The 22,644-nt window shown below is 37.6% G+C and overlaps 2 protein-coding genes across 3 annotated transcripts in view; both read left to right on the top strand.

Annotated features, from left to right (window-relative positions):
* The window catches only part of LOC140232902 (heterogeneous nuclear ribonucleoprotein C-like 1), a 281,840-nt gene that overhangs the window by 225,778 nt on the left and 33,418 nt on the right, over nt 1-22,644 (top strand). The window lies entirely within an intron of this gene.
* On the top strand, nt 1,534-17,903 carry LOC140233167 (heterogeneous nuclear ribonucleoprotein C-like). Of its 2 annotated transcripts, none has more exons than XM_072313285.1 (6): nt 1,534-1,619; nt 3,341-3,404; nt 5,942-6,292; nt 6,987-7,038; nt 8,886-8,980; nt 15,357-17,903. In XM_072313285.1, the coding sequence occupies exons 3-6, from the start codon at nt 5,980-5,982 to the stop codon at nt 15,494-15,496; spliced, it is 600 nt and encodes a 199-aa protein (XP_072169386.1). In that variant the 5' UTR covers nt 1,534-1,619; nt 3,341-3,404; nt 5,942-5,979; the 3' UTR covers nt 15,497-17,903. The 2 variants fall into 2 exon arrangements, with proteins under 2 accessions (XP_072169386.1, XP_072169384.1); XM_072313283.1 differs by lacking the exon at nt 15,357-17,903 and adding an exon at nt 10,037-10,317.

The following is a 22,644-nucleotide window of genomic DNA, read 5'->3' as shown; positions in this document are numbered from 1 at the left end:
GGACCATGCACATCTAAAACGGTTTCAGATGTGTAATAAAATGGGAATACCAGAGGACCCTAGATGTGGAATATAAAGCAAATAATCAACTTTATAGTTTCAGGCAATGAGACAAACTATCACTTCCTCGGCGATCTGAATGTGTACGCTATCTTTCCTCAGCTGCGCGCTTCGGAAAGATAGCTACATCTAGATCGCCTCGGAAGTGATAGTTTGACCCATCACCTTCACCAACGTTATTTGCTGACTATTCACCGTACGAGCGCACCGTGTGTCGGAACTGATTTGTGATGTCCCAATTGTTTTGCCAGAAATTGTTACATTTTACGAAGCAGTGCGGAGACGTGACTCAAATGTCTTTAAATGTTTTTAAAACGTTTTCTAAAAAACCAGTGCTTTCACGCGATAAAGGCCAACTTTGACGTTGTACATTTTAAAAAACGTCCATTTTATACGAAGACGTACGGAACCTCAAAAAAAACATTTCAGAAACGTTCTGAAAACGTTAAATGTGTTTGCTGGGAGTAGTAGCTAGAGTAGTAGTAGTAGTAGTAGTAGTCGAGTAGTAGTACAGTAGACCCTGTAGTAGTAGTAGCGTACCATAGTAGTAGTAGTAGTAGTAGTAGTAGTAGTAGTAGTAGTAGTAGTAGTAGTAGTAGTAGTAGTAGTATAGTAGTAGTAGTAGTAGTAGTAGTAGTAGTAGTATAGTAGTAGTAGTAATAATACTATAGTAGTATCAGTAGTAATACTAGTAGTAGTATACTACATGTAGTAATAATAATACTACAGTAGGCCTAGTAGTAGTGGTAGTAGTAGTAGCAGTTCCTTAGAAGTGTAAATGCCGATGATGCCGATCGATGATGCTGATAATAGCAACAATAATAAATAGCTGCAAACTTGCAATGATCAAAATACATTGTAAATGGATAAGGCAAAATTATCACGAGCCTCTGATTTAATCATGGAGGTACAAATAATATCTGTTTGTTTGTACCTCCATACTTTAACTAATGTATAGTGGTAAAGGAGGAAAACCAGGGAGGTGGGAAGGTCTCTTCCCACCTCCCCGGAGGCGTGTTTTTTTTTAGACGGCACAGATTGGGGCCCCTATCCCTAAACCTAACCCTAATCCTAATCCTAGCCCTAACCATCAAACCCTAACCCCAACCCTAACCCTAACCCTAACCCCAACCCTAACCCTAACCTTAACCCTAACCATAAACCCTAACCCAACGTTTTTCCCATAGGTTTAACACGCGCCATGCCCCAATCTAAAAAAAACGCTCCCCGGAGAATGTTCTCCTCATCTTTAGTTGCTGGAGTGTGGGATCGGACCTCCCTCCACTCCATTCAGAACCTGGCTTGATGACGTCATCCAATACGCGCGACGCACGTAGCTGTTGTTCAGTGATCGTACACCGCGTGCATGGGCTATTACTGCGCACTCTTCATCAGTGCAGGCAAATCGAGCTTACTATATGCCATGCATGCATACTGTACATAAACTACTACGTACCCGTACGCGTACACACAACCACACGAGGCCGCCGCCAGAGAGAACGAAAAAGAGAAGACCGATCTCGACGGAATTTTCCTGTTCTTGCGCTTTTTTACGACCAGTGAGTTTCAGAACTGTATGGTAATTGATTTGTGTTTTTGCGGTATAGAATATTGACTTGGCTGGCACTATATTCTCGGAACAGTATCATGAAAGTTTTCGGTATAGTAACATGCCATTTACACACAGCAGCAGCAAGCAGCAGCATGCAGCAGCACGCCAGCAGCATGCAAGCGCCACAATGCAACACACAGCGTGCTGTTTTGTCGTGGCCATTTTTTTTTTTTTTTGCACACTGAACCATTCTGTTCATGACGATTGAGTCGCACATAATAATACGTACGCGCGCCGGCCGGTGGGTGAGATGAGCTGAGCTGAAGAGATGAGGCTAACAACTGTAATACCACATGCTGACTTCCTCATGATCTTGTTCAAGCAAAGCGAACTTTAATTGAAATGCTAAAATGTGTGTCGATGTGTGTTGACTTTGTAGCAAAACTGTCTTATTATGATTGTATTGTCGTGAGTTAAAATAGTGATGAAATTGGTGTGTGGAGAAATAGTAGTAACTCGTGCCTAACCGTTAGTACTAGAATGTAAAAAGTGGAGATTTTTGCGGTGTTGAAATTTTTGTGCATTTCACACAACTGGAAGCCAGCACGAAAGTAAAAGCTCACATAAATTTAATATAATTTGCATGCAAATATGTTCCAGCAGTTTATGTCTTGATTCAATGGAATCAAAAACGCATGAAACTCTTCTTACCCGGCCGAGCGCTAAAAAATTAGCAGCGTGAAAATATCCACTTTTACAGTACCTGAGACAGTGTAGAATCTACTTGGATGATCAAAATTCGAGAGGCTCATAAAAGACATCGATATTAGATGGTCTAAATCTAAAAATTGTCCAGATCACCAGAAACGAGAGTGTGTACACATATTTCAGTACCTACATATGTATGTGGTAAATTACCAATCTAAATATAATGATTATTATTTTATACCATTCTGAAGTGTCATTAAAAAGTGACAGTAAACAGTTTTAAAGCCAAAAAAGCATTTGTCCCTCATGTAGGAGGGATGACTATATTTTTTCTCGCTATATAGGCCTATACGTGTAGTTAAAAGTAGAGGAAACAATTGGTCTTTCTGCCATCAATTTCAGATACTCGTATGATAGCCCATCTTGTGCATGTGGCTAGGACAGTCGGACTCGTGTAGGGCCAAATTTTTATTTTTTTTGCTACATGCTTAGCCTTTACATGTCACCATTGAATGGGGGACTGAAATGACACCACATTCCACATAAAGTACCTACAAGTGAAAATTATGATATTAATTTAGTTGTAAACATCACAAATAATTTAAATGTTTGGTTATTTGAATTGAGGTAAGGATTAAAAGTACCTAAAATTCAGGGTTTTTTTTACAGCTAAGTATATTGTGTATGCTACTTGCAGATTAGAGAAGGCTGAAGTGATTTAAACTAATCTTTGCCATAAAAATATGACATAAATTTACATCAGAGAATGAATGAAGGTGCTTGCATTGTATCAAAATGTATCTGGGGGAACTACATAATGTACATTGCCTTCATGTGCAAATTGTCTTGCAACATTAGTAATTGATATCTAATTGCATTCATTTGATTTGTCATGAACCTGTTGACAATACCACAATAAACTGAACATACATGCAATGAATGTGTCGGCTTTCATTTGTATTTGTCTAAGTTGTCATGAAATCTAATCTTTTTCTTTTTTGTTTTTTATGCATTTTTCAGAGTGGTGGTTTTTTGAATTTTCAAAGACCTAGAATTTTGAAAGGCTGCTACCATTTTTCTTGTGGTAAGTACTTTTTGAATTTTTTTTTCCCCTCCAAGATGTTGTACATGGGATTTGTTTTTGTCAGAATAACATCACTACTAGTTCGTATATGGTGTGCTGGTTAAATGTTGGATGTTGATTAAATGCTGACTTCCTTCATTTATGAATTTTGATTAGGGGAGATGTTTTTAGTACTTTATATTTTTCTTTGTTTCAAATAGCAAACATGTTAGATATCTCTTGTTAAAAGTTTTGTAACTATTGGGTATCAAAAGGTTTCAAGTTACAATATATGTCATATAAAGAAAGACTCCAATTAAGTTCTATTGTTATCCTGTACTGAGGCAAATGGAAAAGAAAAGAAAAAAAATATACAGCTGTGTATATATTTTGTGGTAATGCTTCAGACAGTTACCCAGTATTCCAAATGGAACTACTCGCTGATAAGAGATGCATGTCTTTTGTTCATGGAAAGAGAAAAGAAGGTGGAAGTAGGTGCCCAAATTGTGATTTTCCCCCTTTATGATATATGTAATTTTTTGAACAGTTTTAATAATACATGGTCTTGCCTAAATCTACCTCTTTTTGGCATACATCTATACTGATATATTTTGGAAACTATTACAAAAATATGTTTGTTGTATCTGTTTGAACAAGATCAAATGTAATGTATATGGGATTCTCCTATCTTAGATTCAAGTATTTTATAATGAAATTTGGCATCTTTAAAAAGAGAAGTCGCTTTCTTAAAGTGAAAACTAAGTTCTGGTAAGGGCTTGAGAACCCGTCTGGCACCATTTCATATTTGCTTGCAATATATCGAAAGAGTCTACAAAGAAACTTACCTGGCTGACGCGGTTTGCCGGAATGATGAGTCGTTTTGGAGTATTTTGAGAAAAATAATATAAGTCGGTAGACCGACTTTTATTCCAGAAGGCTCCAGACTAACTCGGTCTCAGGGAAAACTCGACCTTATTTCAGACAATTTACACACAGTTCGTGATCGCCATGTTCATCAGTACTCTATAATACTACGGGTACCAAACGAGGCCTTACTGAGCAGACAGGAAAGTGCGTGCTAATCCTGTACAAAACAAATGGACAGCGCGCGGTCCTCAAGCCTACTAGTATACGCACATCACCTCAGTTGCTGAGACGCGCGGTCTTTGAAGTTTTTGTTGTTGTTTATCAATTGTCTTTGATTGTTTTTAGAGGTGCTTGAGAGGCGCACACTAATTTTGCATGCGCGCCAAAGAGGTTTTTGATGCGCGTGTTGTAACAACTCGGACCATTACTGCGAGTAGCCAGAACGCTACAATATGTAGTTTATACAGGCCGCTCCCGTATGCATAGTACAATGTACTGTACAATTTAATCCAGAGGGAAAACCAGTACAACTCATCCCGCCGTCAAGCAAAGCGAGGCCGAGTTATCCCCGAGTCCGAGTCTAGCCTGACCCCGTTCGGGTAAGTTCCGAGACTGAATGTTTTTGGTTAATATTTCCCATTTTCGTCCTTACCCATCGAATATCTTGTTATTACAGCGTTATTCCGCACATTTCCTAGGCATACGTTCACATTTTGGAGCAAAATTTGACAACTTTTGCAGGCATACCAGAACTTTGTTTGGGCTTTAAGTAGAAACCATGGAATTGCTGAAAGCTAATGGCGTTATTCATATTTACAGATTTGTTTCCACAAAGCATTTTTTTTGTGTGTGTGTGTGGATAGAACACACTTGATTGGTGACTGAACTTGTGTAGTTGCTTAAATCACTTGTATGTTTGTGGTGTATGTGTTTGCGCCTGTGCACATGTAGAGTTTGTTCTGCAGTGTACATGCAGGGGCTTATCCAGGAATTCCATAAAGGGAAGGCGCCTTTACAAAATCAAAGGGGGGCACACACCCCCATCTTTTCTTTTTATTTCTTTTGTTTTGAAAAAATAAAGAGGGGGCATGCACCCGCTGCCCCCCGTTTCACCACTGTATATGTATACACAATGTAGGGCCTACAACTGTATGTATATTCTTTAAATAGAAAACAAAACCCAAGAGCAGTTTAAAGAAAAAGAGTCCAAAATACATTTCACAATTACATCTTGGTAAATATTGGATGGAACACCTGCTTGTAACATAGAATTGTATTGTGTTTAATCTGTATTGGTTACGAGATTTGCTTGTTTTATGCACTGACCCTTTGTCATATTCTGTCATATGTCATACCATAGAATTGCAATAGAAATGAAAAAAAAAAACCAACACAAAACAACTTCTCTAATAAGTAAACAAATGCAAGTATGTGTGAGTTTGTTTGTGTATGTGTTATGGAACAATAATTGTATGTGCACAATATGTATGCTGATGTCTGTATGTTTGCAAAATATGAAATTTATGCTGTGCATTGTCAGTGATGATTTTATTATATATTTTTTACTGTGTGTGCTGTCACATTTTTTTTTTTTTTCACATTTGTGGCAAGAGGAAGAGGAGACGCAGAGGAGGGAGCATTTTTAATTTTTTTTTTTGCCCCAATCTTTTTTTTTTTTTTCCTGAACATAGCTTTTTGACCCCCAAACTTCCAAACAAACTCCGCCAAGATGAGCAGACATCACTATCAGGGCTCCGTAGGAAACTATGTCGGTCTCGGTTACGCGCCGTCCAACTTTGCTATCAGTAACAACACCAACAACAGTGATCCGGCGTCGAGGGCATCGCGGTTGTTCGTGGGGAATCTGAACCCACGGGAGGTGACGGAGCGCATGCAATTGTACAACTTGTTCTGCAAGTATGGACACATCTCGGCCATTTCACTACACAAGGGATACGGCTTTATACAGTTTACCAATGAGATGGATGCTAGGGCAGCTGTTGCCGGAGAGGATGGCAACCTAGTTGGAACGCAGAAACTTGGTAACATCCAACTCCTTACTTTTTTCTCTTTTTTTTTTTTTTTTTTTTTTTTTTTTTTCGAGGGGGGATTATTCTAATGGATGGAGAAGTCTTTGCATCAATTCGTGGCAGAGGCTAGTTCAGATAAAAATATCACATGGTACTTTGTATTTTCCCCCATATCTCTCCCCCCCCCCCAAAAAAAAAAAAAAAAAAAATACAGAAAAAAACCACAAAAACACAAAAACACATAATAATGATAATGAGTGGAAATACTGGGAATGTCAAATGTATTACCAAAAACTGTAAACCTCTTGATAAAAGAACCATTGCTTTCTGGCATCATGGCATCACATCAGTATATAGGTTACAACTTCTTAGTAGTTTGGATTGGGCATGGATGAAGGTAAAGAATGAAAAACATACATCGACTATGTTGACGTGCCAGATAATACCCAGTCTCCACTGACGAGTATAATTACATGTATATACAAACCAGGTTTCTGGAAAAATGAAAATTGCCCCCCCCCCCCCCGTGACATGTTAAATTTATCTGTCCATAGTTTACCTTGGAAGGGATCCCTACCATGTGTCCGTGATTTCTCTGTTTTTATATTTGTGCGTTTTTGTTTGCAGTCTCGGCATAAATTGAACTATGTTTTGCATGTGATGACATGGATTTGCTCAACTTTTTATTTTTTTTTTTTGCTGTCAGATTTGTGTATTTCAACAGAAAGGAACAAGACTGGCTTCAAGAGAGGCTCATAGTAAGTATTGTTACACTGATATGGAACCCATCATACACAGACACACAAAAATAATTTGATGAACATTGATTTTTATCAGGTATGCAGGCTGAGGGACAATCATGCATGCAAGAGATTACACATGCTGAAAGGACAGTTTTTAATGGTCAAACATCCTAATCAATCCTCATATTTGGTCTAGATAGAGGTACCAACAGCATCAAATTTGAATGATTTTTAGCTCGCCTATTTTGATCACTCTTCGTGTGGCGTCGTCTGTCGTGCATTGTGTGTCGTTTGTACAAACTTTTTACATTTTCATCTTCATTTTCATCATCATCTTGAAAACCTCAGGATGGCTTTTCACCAAACTTGGCAGGTAGCATCCCTGGGATGTTTGGATCTCAATTTGTTAAAATGGGCACCATGCCCCACCCAGGGGGCCCCCAGGGGGTCCAATCCCCCCCCCCCCCCCCAAATTAAGGTATCTTTACAAATCTTCTCTAGAACCAGAAGTGATAGAGCTAAGTTAATACTATGAGTTAGTACATTAATGACTATAGTTTCAAGTTTGTTTGATAGCAGATCCAGGGGTGCCCCCTTGTGGGTAGGGAGGAGGGGTGGGGAGGTCCACATTGGGGCCTAAATTGTACATTTTCATCTTCGTGAAAACCTCATGATGGATGTTCACCAAACTTGGCAGGTAGCATCCCTAGGGTGTTGGTATTTCAATTTGTTAAAATGGGCACCATGCTCCAGAGGCCCCCTCCCACTCCCCATCCCCCCAAATTAAGGAATCTTAAGTGTTCTTCTCTAGAACCGGAAGAAGTGATCTAGCTAAAATTGATACTATGAGTGGGGGGGGGGTCCGAATTTGGGCCCTGATTGTACATATTCATCTTCTACTTGAGAATGCCTGATCAAATTTTGGTAGAGCTGTGTGTAATTTAGATTAGTGACTGCGTGAAAGGTGGACTTGCCATACTCGGGTGAGCGCTAGACCGAGTGTCTCTTGTTTAAAAACAAATTTCTGATTTCTTGTCTTTCATCCAATGACTCTTGCAGTTTTTCAGCTCTGATATTCTTGACTTTATGAAAGTCAGACAGTGATTAAGCAGTTAACCAAGAACTGGAACCTTGCTAAATTCATAATTTCAAGAAGGTTGGGAAGGGAACATGACACATGTACATGCACTTAGTCCCATGCACAAATTTGCTTTGTCCATATTTGTGCTTACATTCTCATTGCCTCGTCCTTTATCAAAGGGGACTTCAAGCCGTCGGTACTCAATGTACTGTGCTTGCTTGCGGATAAACATTCATTGCTTTATTGATAGTGAAGTACAACAAACTGATTTAATCCAAACCCTGTGAATCCTGTTATCTCTCATAAGATCCTTCTGGGTCTGGCCATGTGATAGAATCAGCTGACGACATGTGCATGGAAGCATAATGAATGCAGTATGTCATGGGGAATTGAAGCACATGATGGTGATTGTAGATATTTATGTTCAAACTGAATTCAATATTAGAATTTCTGGGAAGTAAGCGATGGCCCGTCTGTGCATGTATGAATGGGTAATGAAGTACATATGTACCGTAGTCTTGTGCCCCTCATTTACTTCTGAATTTAATTCAGCTGACTGCATCACGGTGTGATGACTCAGTCTTTAGTGTTAGGTGTATGGTCATTCATGCTCGTTTGTGTAATTTTTCTCTATCATATTCTCAATCTCTACCAGTCTTGGCTAATTACAAGATGTATGTGGAAATTAAAAGGGCGGAAAAAGTATGGCTCTTACATAAAATTCATTTTACATTGATTGACAGGTATTTGATTGACATACTTTGCATTTCTTTTGAAATAGCGACAGTGACTTTGATGGAGGATATGGTGCCAGTGCCCAGGCCAAGAAGAGGAGGTTCCAAGATAACACATTGATGGACAAGAAGAGTGGTGATGGTAAGTGTACACAAAACGTACATGCAATTGACTTTCTCTCTTTTCTATTTTTTCCAACCCATCCATTTTAATGACATGCCACATGCATTGTGCCCCTTATCCTGGGGGTTACATTACTAGAGTCACATAATTTTGGTTAAAAAATGTAGTAGTTTAGTTTATTTCCACAAGTTCAGTTAAAAACATATAAATAGACAATCAAATCAAACATGTTATGCATACACAAACCAAGAAATATTTTGGGTAAGTACATACTCATTGTTAAAAAGTGTGTGTTGAAGATTGATATAACAATTGAATAAATGGTGGAGGAAATCAGCAGTAGACCATTGGCCTTTCAAGGCTGATCCCATGAACAAATTTACAATATTCAAGCTTTATGTCATTATACACTGTGTCATAGAACGCGAGTCACATAAAAAAAGAAACCGGATTTGCAATGAATAAGGACAAGAAAAGAACATTCAAAAGGAAGGAACCAAGACATGCCAAAAACAACCATAGAGGAGTGGGACAAATGGGCAAGAATTATGTTTAAATGTAATAAAAAGAACCCACACAATTTGTGCATACAATATTCTAAAAAAAAAATCTGCATAGGGGCAAACAAAATTGCATGTCGTAACAATACTGAGTACCACCGAATATACTGTACAACTTTATAATGGTGGATTTTAAAGGCATTATTTACCATTTGCAGATGAAACAAAAATCGAGCTTTAGTGCTTCAGAATAGTTCTACAAATGTGAGTGAGGAATAGAAACAATGAATGTAAAAATTTGAATCAGTATGATTAAATGTTAAGTATTGTTAAATATACAAAATGTGAACAATAGTTCTGATGAAAATGTTTTTAGACTAAACCATATACAGTTACGGTTTATTGAGAAAAGTAGTGATATCTCCTTTTATTTTAGGCTTTATTGCACAATTTGTACAGGGTAGGATGTTTTGTGATACAACTGACCTACACATATGCATCAAATGTGATATCTCAAATATTTTTGAAGTCGCTGCTCCCAAAGGTAAACTGTGCCTTTAACCTGATTCTACAGTGTGTATGTCGAGCAATAACGGGAGCCGCGCCTGGCCACTGAGGGCGCACCGCCGCGAGCAGATCACCACGGGCGCGCGCTATTTCCAACATGAACCACTCCGCATCCCCCACCCGAGGTGGCCCCCCTATGACCCCCACTACGGCCCCCACTACGGCCCCCACTACGGCCCCCACTACGGCCCCCACCATGGCGCCCACTACGGCGCACCTCGCATGGGCGCCAGGGTGAAGGTCACCGAGCAGGCACCCCCAATGGAAAACACAGAACAACACAAATAAGCAAAATATCGGCTAGTGCACTGGATAGACAAAGTTCTATGAACAATAAGCATTAATCAACTGTAATTTAAGCTATCTTTTGAATGATGAAATGGTTGGGCATAATTTCAAAATGGGGGTAACTTGAGTTCCATGTATTTGGGCCAGTATACCTTATTGACTTTCTTGACAGACTTAAGACAGTAACACACAAATTGTCAGAATTTCTAGTTTTGTAAAAATTAACTTTGTCATTACAGATAAAATAATCTTTCAGACAACCACATAAAATCAGTTGATGGCTAGGTACTAAACTTTTTCATGTGTTTTGTGAAGGGAAGCATATATGCCATGTATATTTTGCAAGTAAGGACTTGTAAGACAACTTCATGAATGGTTGACTTTGTGATTGAGAATAAAGGTGATTGAATAAGAAATAGCATCATCCCCATTTAGGAGAAGAGTTGGCAACATCCCACCTTGGAAATGATGGCCATAGTGCATTTATGTTGCAGGAAGCAGTATGTTCTAACTCACAAAATTTGCTAGAACTGTATACAGTATCATATTTTGGGCAGTAATGGATGATAACATACATACAGTCAACCTCAAGTAAGTCGACATAATCGGGACTGAGCAAAACACATCGACTTATAAATGAAAACTAATTTCTCCTGTACAGAGTAAGATTTTGATAAAGATGCGAATCACTATCCAAATCTCACTCCTTTTGCCGCCAAAACATGCCCACTGACATTAGCAAAAATAATGTTTTAGTTCATGCATAAATCTCTCGCGGATTAATAACTACAACGCACAATTCCCATATCTCTCGAGAGATTTTAAGAGAGCGGGATCGGAAACCTGGGCCCATTTCTAGACACTTTATGTTTTAAACTTGATTTGAAAAATCACACACAAATTCCCCAAATTGCATGCAATTTTGCGATTGAAATTCAAGTGCATTGCTGAAAAGATGTACACTTGAATTTGTATGATTCTATCGACATGATTTTTCAGTGCTAACTGTGTTGAAATACATATATGAACGATTTTCCTTCCTTAGAGTCGCCATATGCCATGTATTTCGCGAGTCTAAATTTTCATGAATCGAGACTTGCCAACGATTTCGCGAGTGGTTAAATTCACAATCATGGAGTCCTGTACTGAAGGGAGAAATGTGTACGCGTAGGTCACATTTCAGGATCAGAGTCAATGTATTCATGTGTTTTTAATTTTGCAAATAGCAGTTGACTCACGAAATTAGCGAAAATAAAAAACCTCACGATATATTCGGCAGTATACAGCATTTGTTTTGCTTAGATTTCTATTGCCATACTCTGAAATTGAATTATTCTCACGCTCTGATTCGTAGCATTACCACTCTGTACGGCGCGGGCCCATCTGAAAAAAAAAAGAAGGAAAGTTTGTTAATCTGAAAACGACATCTTATTTTCGGATTAACCAGCTTTCGTAAAAAGAAACCTCTTTCCATTGTGGGACTTACTTAACTTCAGACTGAGATTTAAACCTTCGGCATAGCGAAACATAATAATTTGTGACAAATTTTTCATTGATATTTTGTGAAGCAGCATGCGTTTCGGTAATTTGAAATGTGTAAATGTTGCGATGTCATTCCCCTGCTAGTGCACACTAAGTTCGGTCATGGTGGAAGTTCTGTGTGATATTTTAATTTTGCATACGAAATAGAAAATAATGCAAGTCTTTTCAGCAGTAACGGACTTCTGTAGATTTGTAGAGATGCATTTAAACACAGTTTGTTTTGTACGAAAACTGCAAGTCTTTTCTGCAAAGCTCGTGTATTAAGTATACAGCATTGCGTGAGATTATTATGATGGACTTGCATTTGATTTTTTAGAATTGCATTTAAACACAACTGAGTTTTAGTTTCCTACAATTTTCTAGTTTCTTATGATTATCAAATGCAAGTCTTTCCAGCGTTTCGCGTGATTTGATGGACTTGCATAATGATTTTGCATTTAATTTTTAATTTTGCATACTAAATAAAAAAAATACTGCAAGTTTTTTCAACAATAACGCACTTCCGTAGATTTTTAGAGATACGTTTAAAGGCAGTTTCTTGTTTCGTATGAAAACTGCAAATCTCTGCAACTCTCTTAAGTTGGAATACAGTGTTGCGTGTGATTTGATGGACTTGCAATTTTGATTGATTTTTAGAGTTGCGTTTAAACCCAATTGAGTTTCAGGTTCGTACAATTATTTTCTAATTATACCCCCGCCAAACGAAGTTTGAAGGGGGTATATAGGAATCAGCGGACGGTCGGGCAGTCGGTCCGTTGCAAATCTTGCGTCGCGAACTACTTCCTCAGTTTTCAACCGATTCCCATAAAACTTGGCACAGATGTGTGCCTTGGGTTGTAGATGTGCAAGACGTATTTTTTGACAGTACCCAAAAGTATGTTGCCATGGTAACAGCATATTATGGGCAAAAATGGGTACAAATCTTGCGTCGCGAACTCCTCCCACAGTTTTTGATCAATTTTTATGAAATTAGGTACAGATGTTCATCTGAATATGTTAATGTGCAAGACACATATTTCCGCAGTGGCAAAAAGTGCGTTGCCATGGTAACGGCATGTTATTGGTAAAATATAGGGCAAAATGCTTCATGGCAAAACTGCTTCATCAGTGTTCTTCCAATTCTCATGGAATTCATATTGAATGTTTGTCTTAGGATATAGCTCAGCATGACACATTTCTTGACAGTGACAAAAAGTATGTTGCCATGGTAACAGCTCACATATTATGAGCCAAAATGATGGAAAATTTTGTGTTGCAAACTACTTCCTCAGTTTTTGCCCAATTTCCATGAAACTTGGTACAGATGTGTGCCTTTGGTTTTAGATGTGCAAGACGCATTTTTTGACCATACCCGAAAGTACGTTGCCATGGTAACGGCATATTAATGGCAGAAGATCAAGGAAAGATCTTGCGGATTTAACTACTTCCTCAGTTTTTTGACCAAAGCTTATGAAATGTGGCACACACCTTGATCTTGGTGGGAAGATGTGGAAGACATATTTTTCGGACGTGTCGGAAGTTGCGTTGCCATGGTAACGGCATATAAATGGCAGAAGATCAAGGAAAGATCTTGCGGATTGAACTACTTCCTCTGTATTCGACTGAAGCTCATGAAATGTGGCACACACATTGGTCTTGGTGGGAAGATGTGCAAGACATATTTTTTGGACGTGTCGGAAGCTGCGTTGCCATGGTAACGGCATATTAATGGCGGAGATCAAGGAAAGATCTTGTGGATTGAACTACTTCCTCAGTTTTTGACAAAAGCTTATGAAATGTGGCACACACAATAGTCTTGGTGGGAAGATGTGCAAGACATATTTTTCGGACGTGTCGGAAGCTGCATTGCCATGGTAACGGCATTTAAATGGCAGAAGATCAAGGAAAAGTCATTCCTTGGGTAAGACTGTCGTCACGGGGCGGGGGTATTAATCACCTTCAGTGATATTTCTAGTTTCATATATGATTATCACACACAAGTCTTCTCAGCAGTGCACTTGCGTTTAAATGCAAAGGTGTGTGTGATTTGATACACCTGCATTTAATTAGTTGCATTTAAATAAAGTTTCTAGAAACGGGCCCAGGTTTCTAATACCGCTTTGGAATATTTAATGTTAAAATATGCGGATTAACGAAAATGCCTATATCATGTTCGGATAATGAATATCTATTAGGACCCAGGTGTTTGCACTTTGTGTGTTTTGTGAATAACGATCGAACCTCATTGCATTTTTGGATAAACAAAATCACCCGTAACAAACATATTCCTGCAAGATGCGTGAACAACAATTTTTGGTAATTAACGTGCAGAGAGTAGGTGTTATATACATGTAAGTATATTTGACAAAATTGTGTACATTACTATCTGTAATCACACAAAATATCTTTTTGACTTACTTCGCGTACAGATATTTTTGCAAATTGCTACGTGGAGGACATTTTCGCGTGTTGTTAATTTTGCGGTTGCGAGGGTCTAACTGAACTTGGCTATTCGCGCGTTGTTATTTTCGCGTGTTATTTTTGCGGTTCAAAGGCGATTCGCGAAATTCGCGAAAATCAAACCACCACAAAAATTTCAGCTCATACAGTAGCTTAGAAGGCAAGTGTACATCCCAAGGTACAATGCATGTAAATTTAAGCGAGACTAAAAGCCAGAAAAAAAAATGTTCAAGAACAATATTCCGTTGCACGCTCATTGGACCATGCAGCTTTAGCTCCACGTTTGCATAGTAAGTTGCATCACGCTGACCCGCACCAAACGATACACACAGACACAAACACTCAGAAAGAAAGAGGGAGAAAAGGAAGAAAGTGAACTGCCTTGTATGCCCTCTCTATTCAGGTGTACAAGATGATGGATGCATGGCGAGAACGCCACTGCGCCATACACTAGCGAGTTAGTGAGTAGAAATGCTGCGAATCGGAGCGGGAAAACAATTCTTTTTCAGAGAATGGCGATAAGAATTTGAGCAAAAAATTATGTCGACTTAGACGAGGGAATTAACACATATTTCAGCTCAGTTGGCACTGAAAATTACGTCAACTTATGCGAGTTGTCGACTTATAAATGTCGACTAAGCTGAGAAAATTTTCAAGGAATAGCAAAGGCAAAAATCAGGACTTTTCTATCGTGTTGACTTAAGTGAGTTGTCGACTTATACGATGTCGACTTAAGCGAGGTTTACTGTATAAATAGTCAATTTTATCTCAGACTGTGGGAGGGATATAAATCACTTTGAAGTGTTTTTATTTGGAGATATGTATTGAATAGAACTCTTCATGGAAAAGCCACTGAAATGCATGATCCTTCTTTGCATTCCTTTTGAGTAATTTTTATCTTTGAATATTGCCCATCAATAACACATGGGGATGATATCAAGGACATTAGACAATTTAAGAAACGAGTGAAGAACTCTCTCTTTCACACTCACAGGACTTCTGTTAAATGCTGGTTTTTTTTCTGCTTTTTCTTTAAATTTCCCGACATCTCAATGTAGAACCCACAACATGGATCTGCTCATATTGCAAGCATGTTGAGGTCTCTGCCTGGGAGCTGATGAAGCACGCTGCAGCTGTCCATGGTACTCAGATCTACGACCTGAACGGAGCGAAAGCAGAAGGTGATGGTGCAGAATAAGCCCCCTTTTGCTCTGTACAGTGCACATCATACACCAAAATTGGTATGGGAATGGTGGGGGAGGGGGGAAGGGGAAGGGGTTGGAGAAGTTACATGACTTAACTAATCACAATGTTTTCATCACTGCAAACTCTTGCTTGCTTCAGTGGTATGCAATTTGGTTAGTGATGAAACAATCATCACAATACGCTTTAAAGATTTGGGTCAGAATATTATTCCTTTGCTTCCTCTGAAAGAGTTAGATTTTGTATTGATAGGAGGGACGTGGGTATATTGTCAGTGTGTCCCTCTAGCTGGGGATTTTGTATTGATATGGGGGGAGTTGGGTATATTGTAAGTGTGTTGTCTGGCTTGAGATCTAAGAAGCTACCTGGGTAACCATTGCAACAGTTTTGGCACACACCATGGAAGAGTTAGAAATATTGCACTGCCGTTGCCACCATGTGATGTTTGCTTCTCCCAGACATTGTGTTAATTTGCATTTACTTTTTCCATAGTTTGTGTGCTCGGTGATCTGAAGTTTTAAGATCAGCAGTAGCTCGCTATAATGTAAATTGGTCAATACTACTATACCCTCATTCTACCTTGCTGACCTTCCTGATTCAATGAAGTACATGTATATGAATCAGTTGTATGATTGTAATTATTTTTAGTAACAACTGATTTGACTGTGACAAAGTGACCCTTAAATGTTAGGAATGGGTCGTATAGTCAGTGGAAGAGAGGATCTGTCCGTATGAAGTTGAGTAACCTTTATTTAAGAGCAAATGGGACTTTAGGGGGGCTGACATGAAAGTGCTAATAACAGATGCATTTCAGGCCTTGGAGAGCTGTTAAATTAACCCAAATTAGTGAAAGAAAACTGCTGTCTCATTTGATTTGTTGTTTTTTAATTGTAAAAACAAAATAGCATAATTTGTGCTAAATCTCTGTAGGGCCCAAGTCAAAACAGGTATCCTTCATCTCACAGAAGTGATGGATAAGAACTGTATTTATGGGTGTATGATGGTGGTCACTCATTTACGTTTTATCAAATGGCCCCACAACATTGCTATCCAACAATATACAGTGGACTCCCGTTATAACGAAGTCCTCTGGACCGGTAGTTTTCTTTCATTGTATCGAAATTTTGTTATAACTGAACAAGTAACTGATAAAATTACGTAGAGTTGGTAGTGTTCCGGCCTGACTTTTTACTTCGTTGTAACCAGAATTTTCTTGTAACCATGTTCGTTATAACGGGAGTGCACTGTACAGTCTATTTAATGCATCATGTTTCTTGAACAGCCATGACTAGTGAAATAACATAAAGAACTTTTAGGTCACAGCCAGCTGTTGACTGCAGTAGCTCCCACTAGTTATCAGACTATCATTGATACTCTGCTGTGGATCTACATGGCTTCAGGGACAATAATTCACATGGTATCTATGTGTTACTATGAATTAGTTGTTCTCGGTGTTAAATATTTGAGGATGTAATGACTTTGTACATTTAGTATCTCAAGGGTTCTCCTAAGTGCATTGCAGTCTTTTTGGTTGTTTAGGACAGGGGAGAAGGGAGATCACTGGGTTATACACTGTAACAAATTGTGATGACAAGGATTTTTATGCGTTCTAATGTACACCTTCACAGTTTTCTGTAGAGATGATGTATATTCAATTTTTTTATTTAACACAACAATAGCTTTTCTGCTTGTTGGAATGTGAAGAAAAAAAAAAAAAGGATGAGACTAAATTCATTCAGCAAGGACGGATTCCTCTTTCCTTGTTCCTTTTCATTTTTATTGTCGATTCCATTCTGTTTGGTTTTGATTTTGTACTGGTGTACATAAATCCATGTCATTGGATCTGCCTGTAGCATATGTGAGGACCCAAATGTGCCTAAAATATTTATTGTTGTTCCTTTACAAAATGAGCTGTGATGATATCAGCAGCACAATGTGAATCCACATTGCTTAGCATCGTAGGAGTTTGGACTGCCCATTTCATATAAATGCTGTGTTGTATGCCATCTGGCACCGATAAGTCCAGACATTAAACCAATGAGGCTTGCACAGCTCAGATGATTCTCATTTCAAAGACCAATGTTTTGTTTTGTTTTGTTTTGTTTTGTTTTGTTTTTTGTTCATTCTCTGTTGGTTTTGTTTTGAGGTGATGTAAATAATGTACTTTGGAAGACATAGGAAGCTGAGCAGAGAATGGATAAACGTACGTCGTATGTAGAATGTATGGTTGATTCACACAGCGTGGACCAAGTGTATTTAATATGAGAGTTCTGTCATTTCCCTGCATAATGTTAAGACTGTTTGAGGTTTATTTCATGATTCCTGTACCCTATGTCATTGAAAGTAAATGTCAGTGATTTTTGTGAATCCTGAATAAAACATTCATATTTGTCAATACCCAAGTAACAATGTTTTACTGTCAACCAATAGGGAAACATAAGAGCTGTAAGAGCGTATTCTTGGTTGTCTGTGAGAGGAAATTTTGTTTTTCCCCTTTGCTTGCATGAATGTGGGTAAATATGAAGCGACTTAAAATATGCTGGTAGAACATATTGCCTTGTTTATCATAGTATAACACTTGACTGTCCCATGGGAGTAATATTTTCCCCTTGAGACAATATTTTCCCTCGATGTTGAGAGCTTCTGGAAACTATCTCTTTTGGGAGAGCATCATTCATTTTGGCCTCCTGGGTGTTATAGTACACCTCCGAAAAGGCAATATCTGTATGATATTTGATTGTCTACATGAAAACTGGGCAATGATTGGTCATATTGTAATAATGTGACCAATGCAACAAGGATCAAAGGCATTACAGCAGATCACCAATATTGCAAGTACAACTTGTACATGTACCTATATTGCAAGTACATGTACATGTAGTGATGTCATGGTGGGTAATACACTGTATACTGTAATTCCAAAATTTTACTTGCTGACGACAGGTCTAGAATGAAATGATGTGTAAATACATGTACAGTACATGCATTTATGTACACTGTACCCAGTAATATAGCAAATACTTTACAGTTGTTTATTGTAATGTAACACTTGACCACTTGACTTCTCATGGGAGTTATATTTCCCCTCAAGATGATATTTTCCGTCAGCTCTGCACCCTTCTGGAAAATATTCATGTAATCACTTGGAAAAATAAAAGCCCTGTGGGGATGTAAGTACATTGTACATACCGGATACACATTCTTTTTTTCCAGCCCCACTGGCACCCAGTGAAATTCTTGAATGTGTATTACCCGACATCACTGCAGGCAATACAATGTACATGTATAACAATTTTGTTCCTCCAGCATTAGTCACATGATTGCATTATGACCAACCACTGACCAGTATTTTTGTAGACCTTGTAATAATATTTGATGTGTGTGTGTGTGTGTGTGTGTGTGCGTGTGTGTGTGTGTCACTATATACATGTATACTGTATATTATAGAAATAGCGCATGGCACTGAGTGTGATAGTGTAAGTGCAGGAAATGCGAGGTTTCTTTAGATAGGTGCCGCCTCTGCATAGGGAGCCGCTAGGCGAGTACATAGCCCTGTACTTTGTATGTATACATATACATACATGTTGATATATACAAGCACCATGTATCCCTTATATATATATATATATATATATATATATATATATATATATATATATATATATATATAGAGTTCAATATGAAAAATCCATTAGAGACGTAGTTTTGACGAGTTTTCGCCCATAGGGCTTTGACAAGTCAAAACTATGTCTCTCACAGAGTTTTCATATTGAACTACTGTTATGAATCAATACTTTCTTCGACTCTGAGCAGAAACCTATTGCTGTTATATATATTACACGTGACTACATGCTTTATTAGTGAGCAGAGTGCATTGCCATGGTATTCTTTTTTTTTTTTCTCCAATAGAAAACATGCAGATGATCATTACTGGTTGAGCTGTCTCCATGGGTGTTGGGTAGGGGTGTTACTCACGTTGAGAGATAGTTTTAGTTATCTATGAATTTATTATTTTTCTCTCTATCTTTCGCTCTTTCTCTCTCTCTCTCTCTCTCTCGCAGTTCTGTTTTGTTATCTGTCCAAATATAATGAAGTTAAAATGAAATGTAAGGGAATATAGTTTACATGGAAATTTCAAATTCTTACATTGTTCATTAACTGTATGCATTTTTACACGCAGTATAGGTTTTGATGTCGGTAGTCATTTTTTCTTAGTTTTTTATTTAGAAAATGACCTCTGATATCTGAATGGAATAAGAAAGATTGGTAGGTTCACATATCTCAAATTGACACTTACAAAGAAACAGTTGTTTTGTTTTTGTTTTTTATGTATGCCTGTATGAAATTTGTATTTTTTATATTGTAAACTGACTGTTTTGAGTGCACCAGGTGGGTTGGGGAGGATGGCCTGAGGGCCCAAGTCATTTAGTTGGCTCTTTCCAGACCCGGGCTACCCAACCTGGTGCCCCCCTACCACTCCAATGTACAATTTTCTGATTTCGAAAAATGTATTTGTGATTGAAAGCCGAATAAATAATAATAATAATAATAATAATAATATATATATATATATATACAGCCATATATAAATGTACAAGCTTATACGTATGTATACACATGCAAATACATAACGCACACACACACACACACACATGCATGTACCATGGGTGGATCCAGGAATTTCGTAGGGAGGCTTTACAAAATTAAAGGGGGTGCATGCACCCCCATTTTTTCTTTTTATTTCTTTTATTTTAACAAAAATTAAAAGGGGGGGGGGGATGTGCGCGCCCATTGCGCACCTGTCTGGTTATGCTACTGTACTTACATAAATGCACACATACAGTACTACATATATTGGGTAGTAAGTCAAAATTTTGTGTTCACCAAGGCCATGATGTTTTAAAATGTCATTCTGTGAAACCAGAAATGTTTGCATGAATGTTACTTGCGAGAGCCAAGATTCACTGATATTTTATATCGGGAACATTTTTTCGCATAATATTATACATATATGTACATTGTAGTATGGTAATAATAAAATTCCATCCAGATACATGTATGGCAATGCCTTGTATGGAAAGAGAAAATCAGAGAAATAAATATCGACAATTGGGGAGAAGTTCAATCACACACACACACACACACAAAAAAAAAAATCTGAATTGTAAGTTTATGACAAATTGGGAACTGTAATCAAGGTGTCAATGTGAACAATACAGATTTTTTTTTTAAAATGTGGGGAAAAAAAAAAAGCTCTCCAGTTGGTTTGTACAAGTACATAAAAATTAATTAATTCTCGCATTTCTCCCTACAAATTTTTCGTTGGACCCTTTCTTTGTAGAGATAGAATACACTTAATAACGTTTCTATGTGTTCTCCATAGACGAGTTTTCTTTTCACCCAAATACAATGTACATATATTTGAGAAAAATGATCATTAGTGACATTTTGTAAGCAAAACGGGAGGTGAGCTGCTCAACGCCTAGATCACACAGTCAAGTTGCCAATTTATTTTACTGTGTAAACTTTTATGATTCAGAACATTTTATGTGTCTGTCTTATACTCAACATTTTCACTGATCTGCTTTCATACAAAGTAACTATGCCATTTGTATCAGGAGGAAATTCTGGACCAGTTAAAAATTAGTCTGAAGAGAAAGAGTAAGATTTTCTGAGCTCACCAATGACAATCTTAGTACATGTACCATTTCATGAAAATTGTCATCCGTGACAATTAAGTTGAAAATCTCTTGCAATTTCAGTAAAAACCTTGGTTTCGATTGGCTGAGAAACTCCAGTCACTGACCGTTACTATGGTGATTGTCAGAGACTGACGACTTGTCAGGGCTGACAACAACTTTCATGATCAGGTGCCCTGGTCAAAATCAGATGAAAATAAAGGATGTTGTGAAATTGTGATTTTTTCCTCTACGTTGTATAATATTCTCTAAAATATGTAAGTCTGCAAGGAAATATACAGTGCACTCCTATTATGATGCATAATGGTTACTAAGAATAAGATTCTTATTACAACAAAGTAAGAATTTAAGTGATCAAATTATCATCTTTATAATACATTTATATACACATTATTTATCTTCTGTAACAAAATTTTGAAATAATGAAAGAAAACTGCCAGTCCTGAGGACTTTTAAATAATGGGAGTTGCCTGTATATAATCATGTTATTATATATATATATATATATATATATATATATATATATATATATATATATATATACAGGGCTCGACACTAACGGTGGCCCGGTGGCCTGGGGCCACCAAAAATGGAAGTCGGGCCACCAAATTTCAAAAAAGGGCAAATTTGGTGGCCCGCCTCGGGCCACCAAAATTTTTTGAATAGTATGTCAATAAATTCGTAACTTTTTGCGCCGGAAATTAGCAGTTAAATTTGTTTAAAGGATGGATGAAAAGGATTGAATGAGTGCCTGAGAGTGAGTGTTGCAAGTTTGTTGTAGTGTATTTATGAGTAGATATGTCCAACTTCTAATTCTTACTATCATAAAACTTAAATATTTGACTCATTAATGGAAAATGAAAGTTTAGACCATAAGCTTTCAAATGATGTATAACATGACACATTAATGTCAATAATAATAATCAGAAATGGCCATCATCAATCTTGTGTCTGTGCACTGCAAAATGCCTGAGCACTCTGGCTACGGCGTATGTGACAGATATAGGGTTAAAACAAAGGACTTTTAATGTTTTTTATTGTTTTTTTTCGGGACACCAAATTTTTCTCTCGGGCCACCAAAAATTTGAAATTTAGGATTTTGGTGGCCCCATCGGGCCACCAAACAAAAAAGTTAGTGTCGAGCCATTATATATATATATATATATATATGTATGTATCTACATGTATTACTGAATTATACATTAGGGCTCAAATCCCGATGGAATCCAGTTTTCTTTCCTCAAAGTTTTCACTAATGAATTATTCGTCTCATCAGTTTCCCCTTTGTTTTCATCATATATATATATATATATATATATATATATATATATATATACGTTGTATATGAAGAGTTTGTTTGCAAAAACCGATAAGTCCATATTTGCCAAATGGAGATATTTGCGATTAATGGTCAAGAAAAATATAGAGAATAATAAGAAAAATT

This window comes from Diadema setosum, chromosome 9 (genome assembly GCF_964275005.1).
Source record: "Diadema setosum chromosome 9, eeDiaSeto1, whole genome shotgun sequence".
Classification (NCBI taxonomy): Eukaryota; Metazoa; Echinodermata; class Echinoidea; order Diadematoida; family Diadematidae; genus Diadema; species Diadema setosum.
The sequence above is the reverse complement of the archived record's forward strand: the minus strand, read 5'-3'. Positions and strand labels throughout refer to the sequence as shown.